Source organism: Oryzias melastigma, linkage group LG4 (genome assembly GCF_002922805.2).
Source record: "Oryzias melastigma strain HK-1 linkage group LG4, ASM292280v2, whole genome shotgun sequence".
Lineage (NCBI taxonomy): Eukaryota > Metazoa > Chordata > Actinopteri > Beloniformes > Adrianichthyidae > Oryzias > Oryzias melastigma.
The window spans coordinates 12573368-12579537 of NC_050515.1; the positions used below are offsets into that span (position 1 = coordinate 12573368).

The 6170-nt window shown below is 33.3% G+C and overlaps 2 protein-coding genes across 2 annotated transcripts in view; both read left to right on the plus strand.

Annotated features, from left to right (window-relative positions):
* Positions 1 to 448, plus strand: part of LOC112150626 (disabled homolog 1) — a gene marked incomplete in the record, with an annotated part of 11933 nt that extends 11485 nt beyond the window's left edge. Inside the window, 1 exon segment of the mRNA XM_036211524.1 lies at positions 1 to 448. Within this exon segment, the coding sequence (XP_036067417.1) occupies positions 1 to 43 (43 nt within the window).
* Positions 449 to 1774: 1326 nt separating this feature from the next.
* si:ch73-40i7.2 (FYN-binding protein 1) overlaps positions 1775 to 6170 on the plus strand; it is a 17809-nt gene continuing 13413 nt past the window's right edge. Inside the window, exon 1 of the mRNA XM_024279206.2 lies at positions 1775 to 2500. Within this exon, the coding sequence (XP_024134974.1) occupies positions 2498 to 2500 (3 nt within the window). The 5' untranslated portion in view covers positions 1775 to 2497. The remainder of the gene's footprint in view (positions 2501 to 6170) is intronic.

Consider the following 6170-nt stretch of genomic DNA (forward strand, 5'->3'; position numbering starts at 1 on the left):
AGCTCAGAAAACAAACTCCCTCGATATCAACTCTTTATTGTAAACTCTAAAAAAGACGAAGGACTAAACTTTTCAATTACAGTTTAATTCCAAGTTAATTGCAGGACAATATTTCATAAATTACTGGAAAGTTGTAATCTGGATTCAAATGAGGCTTCCTTCAGAATCTGTCTTTTATTCCTTAATTTCTACTTTATTTTAGGATCAAAGTCCTCATTTAATTAAAGTTCACAGAATACATTTAGACAAAAAAAAAACAATTTTTTCACTTACTAAACTGCTCCACATTCTACTATTCATGTTTGCTCTCTGATTCTAAAATCCAAAATAAAGAAAAACAAATACATTTGATGGTATTAAAAACCAGCTTAGAGACCAACTTCAATAAAGTCTTGTTTTTAGTGTTTTTGATAATGGATGACATGTATAAAGAAAATTAAGATTAAAATTGAGTTTCTGAGTATTTCTTTATTCAAATGCTGGTAAATCAAGAAGAGATGAAAAAATGCTGTTTGTAAAAGCTTGTTGAAGTGATGTAAGAGCTACAATTGTCAGAACACCTTTACTCTGTTCCAATGCATCCACTTGGAGGCAAATAGATCCATGTACGTCTATTTTCCTCCTCTGAGCTTCCATCTGGCTCAAATCCGATTATCTGGATAGCTTCAATATTGCTCGCCATTTTTGTTGCACCATTAATGTAGAATTGGGAGTTTGAGGCGCTATAAGAGAGTGCAAAGAAGAGATGATGGGATATGAGTGCAGGCTTACTCCATGCTTTCCTAATGACAGATTTTTTTATTTTATTTTGACTAAAAATAGCATTCCCATAATTAAAGGTCAAATTAATCATAATTAATGAATTAATAACAGACATTCTAGCACTGTATGCTTTTTAAATCTCTTTTTTTTGCATCAGATGGTTGCTTCCATGAAGTCCGTTTATATCTTATAATCCACAATTTGAAAAGCATTATCCTGGTCACATTATATGATAAGAATAAATCATTTATCAGAACTTCAATCATGTTATATTTTTAAATCGTTTGTCACAAAAAGCAGACTATTTAAAGCGCAATGCTTTGGGTTGTCATGGTGACAGAAACAAAGTCGAAGTTGTTCAATTCCTCCGGTGTCACCTCCTCCTCCTGTCTCATTTCCTCCTTCTATAATTTGCTCTTCTGCTTCAAAATGATCAAACTCCCCAAACAGGTTAAAGAAAACTATAAATTCACTGATCTTTGCTGTTGTGATACACCTTGGAATAACAGCCTATATCAGTACATGTATTATGGGATTGGATAAGAAATTTGTCTCCAATATTTTTGAACTTTTTTTTTTTATTAAAGGAGTCATGGCAACACAACAACTTCAATACTACTAGGTACATTTTCCTTGTAATAATAAGAGGCTATATCGTCAGACATTTTGCTCAAAACATGCATCTACATACACACAAAAAGCAAAAGTATGAATGTTGTTTCTCTTATTTGATACTGTCAATCGTTAACAAAAAGCTTTTAAACTGAAGTTGCAAAATTCCAAGCAAATGAAATAAAAAATCACTTAGATTGGCTGTTAGGTCTAGATTTTAAGTGATAGATTGTCCCCAAATTTCCTCAAATAGGTGTTGTTCGGTTTTATGAATTATTCGTTCCAAAGGAAGGCAACACGACATCTGTTTTAGCTTACTATTTTATGCTAGATCTGTTAATATTTTTGATCTGTTGTTTTGTTTTCTTACTTGTTCGAGATTGGAAAAAAATCCTTCTTGGTGGTGTGAAAGTAAATTTTGGAAGTTTGTCAAAGTAAAAAATACTTTTAAATTGTATTTTCCTGTACCACAGTATCCCACATTTGAATAAAAATATCTCAAATTTAAGTTTTTCACAGCAGTTATAATAAATTGTGATTAAAAATAGAATAATTAGATGAATTAATTATAGGTCACACAATTAATTGCACAAAATTGATTGATTTACAATTAAAAAAAGTGTAATAATTACAGTTTTGGCTTTTTTCCAACTGTTATATGTCCTTGCATCCTAATGTGGAGGTTCATTTACGATGGGATTTATTTATTTATTTTTTATATTGGATGGTTTCTCATGCGGTTTATTTGTTTACTTGAATGAAAACTCCAAACTGTTTCCCGTTCTGCTCTGTGCTTTTGTCCAGGATTTGTCAGTAGTTTTCACGCTGTCATACACGTGTTGTCTCAACAAGATTTGCATTTTATCACATGTACTGTGGTGACAAAAAAAAAAAACCTTTCAGGCAGATGCCACCGAGTGTCATCATGTCAGTGGTGTCAGGCTCGTGCTCCTTTTGACAGCCCCCTTCTTACCAAATGTGAATTTCAGAGCATTTCCTCCTTTCAGTAGGGTTACCGACACAGGTCATGTGGCTGTGCTAACGGCCGCGTTCAGCCTGGATACTCAGGATTTTCCTGATATGGAGCAGCTTTTCCTCCGATAAATCATCACTAAAGACAAACATGGTGAGGGAATTCAAACGGCTTTCTTCTTGTTCTTACAGTTTGCTCTTTTTCCTCACTCTTCACTCTTTTCTTGGGTTTGTCTGTCACTCTGACCACTTCCCCTTGACCTCCTATGTTTTCAAGAACACTTTTTTTTTGTTGTTGAACAGATTGTTTTCATTCACTTTGGTTCAATTTTTCTGATGTGTAATTGGAACAGAAATAGTTAAAAAATAAATAGAATTCCTTCATAGTCTAAAAAAAGGGGAAGTGTGAGCTGGATAACAACCGTCCAGCAGCGGATGAAAGAGAGTTTTATTACTCAGACTTTAATGGTTAAACATTCACAGACTTTTCAGAGATGGATGGCTTTTTCTCTTCGATTTGTGTCTTTAAATAGACTCAAATTACTCTTATCTTTTTTCTGATTATTCGTCTGAACAGTATAGAGTGAGTTGATACTTGGTTGTTTAATTAAATCAATTAAATACAACTTACCAATCATTCATTCATGTCATCAAAAACTGCAAATTTTTCTTCTCAACTCGGTTATTTCTTGCATCAAGATCTTTACATCTCTAAAAGTAGCTTGTTAGATTAAATAAATGACGCAAATTGTGAAAAAGGGCTCTCAAATATTAAAAAGAATTAATTTGGTATAGATTATACTGCATAAACTTAAGATATATTGTTAGTAATTGGATTAAAAAAGTTAAAACTTCTTCCGTTTTGAATAACATATTGACGTAATTTATTTTTATTCATAATTTATATAAACATGTTTCTTTGTTGTTTTCTTTTGTTGTTTTTTTTAAATAATTTTCTATGTATTGCTCGAAATAAAGGACTAACAAGAACCATAAAATGTTATTCTTGTTAAAGATTTATGTTGTAGACAGAGCCGTCAGTTTTAATCAGAACTTAGAAATGACTCCTGAGAAAGATGTTTTGTCTGTGTTCCCATTTAGTCTTTCTACAGTAAACAGTCCTGAATTTCTGTTAGGGTTTTGCACACCTGCACTGTGGCTTTGCCTAAGTTAATGTATCAAGGAGACGAGACTCACACACACACACACACGTGTGTGCACGCACACACTGCCGTTTGCTTTATGTAATGACATTGGAGCTTGTGCGATGACGTGCACTCATTGTGGTGTGAATATTTTTTTTCTTAAATGCTACTTTTGTTCTGTGTTTTAAGAAAAAAAAAAAAAAACTTTTCAAAAGAAAGCAGAGCTTGCTGGGTTTTAGTGCAGAGTGCTTCCATGGCAACCGGTGCAGGATGCTACCTGAGGTAAACGTGTGGTTGCTAACACTTCCTGCTCTTGGTCCCGTTCGACTTTCTGATCTGACGATACACGCAGAGTTCTTCAAATGCTTCCTTTTACACGTTAACAGTATAAATAGACTGTCATAAAGTTATTCATGAGCAAGTATGGAAATTAGGGCGAGTGAAGCCCAGAAAGTATTTGACTGAAAGTATCGCAACATCATTGTAATTATAGAAAAAGTTCATGCATTTGCTGTTGCAGTCGGGAGGTGATTTCAAATCAGTGAGGTGATGTCCTAAAATTAGGAGAGTTCAAAGCAACAACAAAAAAAAAAAAACAGGAAATGAGTTTGAAGCATCCTCTGTCATGAAGACCTACATGTTACAAATAGCAAGCTGAGGAGGAGAACAGTTTAACTCTAAAAATGCTTTTGAAGTAAAAGAGAAAGCATTCATTTTACCATGTAAAATTATTTTTGTGACTATCTGTGAATAAATTCCATCTAGATAAATAGGACAGAACAGGTTCTGTAAAGAGCTTTATATAACAACAAATGTCTTTGAAACTTATAATTATCTTTTTGCATTTATTTAAATTCGGTTTTGACACCAAACTACACATGTCAAAGACATCACTTAAGTTATTTTTTTAAAATATACTTTACAATAAACTATACTAGCTTGGTTTTCATATTTGGTAATTGAAATGTTTGCTACACAAATCTACACTTCTATTAGTTTTGCTGAATAAATTAAATGAAATGGTAAATAAAGCAACTTTTACTCACTTTTTATTTTTTTTTACCAAAAATAGGAAGTAAGTTGTGAAAATGTGTAAAAAGTAAATGTGATTCAACAAATAAGCCATTCAACTGTTACCTCTACCTTATTTAAGACCTCATGAGACTGACTGAGCTGTGTTGAGGTGGTGTTGCTTTAAATGACAAGTTCCTCCTCAGAAAACACGTCAACAGTTCTCTGTGTGAGTGATCATCCCCTGACATCTGAAATGACACAAGACAATGGAAATATACAGTATTGTAAAACTTAAAAGAAAGAAATTGAACACTAACTGGAGGAAAAAGACAATAAAAGAGAGAAAAGTCTGAATGAAAATGTTGGAGAAAGGATGTAAACTAGTAAATTGCAGAAATGAAAACAGATATGTTAACTTTTTCTAGAAGATTAACACAATATGTGAACAAAAAAATAAAGAAGTAAAGGAGAAGTGGCTGATAATGATGACATAATCATTTTAAAGTCGAAGAAACGGTTTCCTGACTCAGCAGAAGCGGTCTGAACACCAGAAGAGCCTCATCATCTTCTGCAATTTTTATTTTTTTAAACGCCTCTGTATTACAAAACAAACGGCAGTACTGTGCTACTGCAAGAACAGAAATGTGGCAACTACCACACTTACTGACTGATTTAAAAGGAAAGTGACAGGAAACAATGACCAAAACTTACAAAGTCTTGCAAAATGTTCTTGAGATCTTTAGACATTTTTGAATTTTACCAGTCATGACGTCACAAAACTTATGTTGTCACCCTCAGCTGTTAGCCCTGTTCTTCTTCAAAAGGAGATACAATAAATCGCTTTTAAGGGAGAAACATAACTTTTATAGGCACAACTTTCCGTTCTTAGTTTTACATAAGTTTATTAAACTTTTGGTAGCATTCAAGCTGTAAGGCAAACTCAAACATTTGTAGTTTTTGCTAAATAATCCTTCAGGTCAGGCTCAGATGACTGTTAATCACTTTTTTAGGTTGGACTAAAGTTTTCTTTTTGCAGCTGTTTGGGGACAGAAAGGGGTTTCCCTCTCTGAATGTCACCCCACCGATGTCTGGTTTCCTGACGAGGTCAAAAGCGTCCACCTGATTAAAAATGTACTCATGACGCTTAAGCTGAAAAAAAATCAAATATAAAGAAAAGATCAACCAAAAATCTATTTAGAACACCATTAGGTGAAAAACATTTAAAAGAGAGACCTTCCAAACTTGACTCTGTGATTTAGTGGTTGAGTTGCTTTAACCTAATAAACTTTGGTCACTTTAGCCTTTTTTGTGTGTGGTGAAGCAGTGTGGTGTCATGTCAAGTGACTAACTTCGAGTATTTAAGAGCATGATTGTCTCATCGGGCTGTTTGGAGGTGTAGCAGTTAGCGCTTTTGCCTTAAGTTTAAGTTTAAGTTTAATTAAGTTAAAAAAAAAAAAAACTAAAATATTGAAAAGAATAATAGATAAAAAGTAGAATTACAGATAAAAGTATAAATAAGTGATATTAAAGCATAAAAACACAAGATAAAAGCAGAGCTAAAACAATAAAACAGTAAAACACACCAGCAGAGCAGAGTCTCATGATGTGTCAAATGCCTGTCGATAAAAGTGGGTTTTAAGGAGCTTTTTAAAAATGGATGCCAAA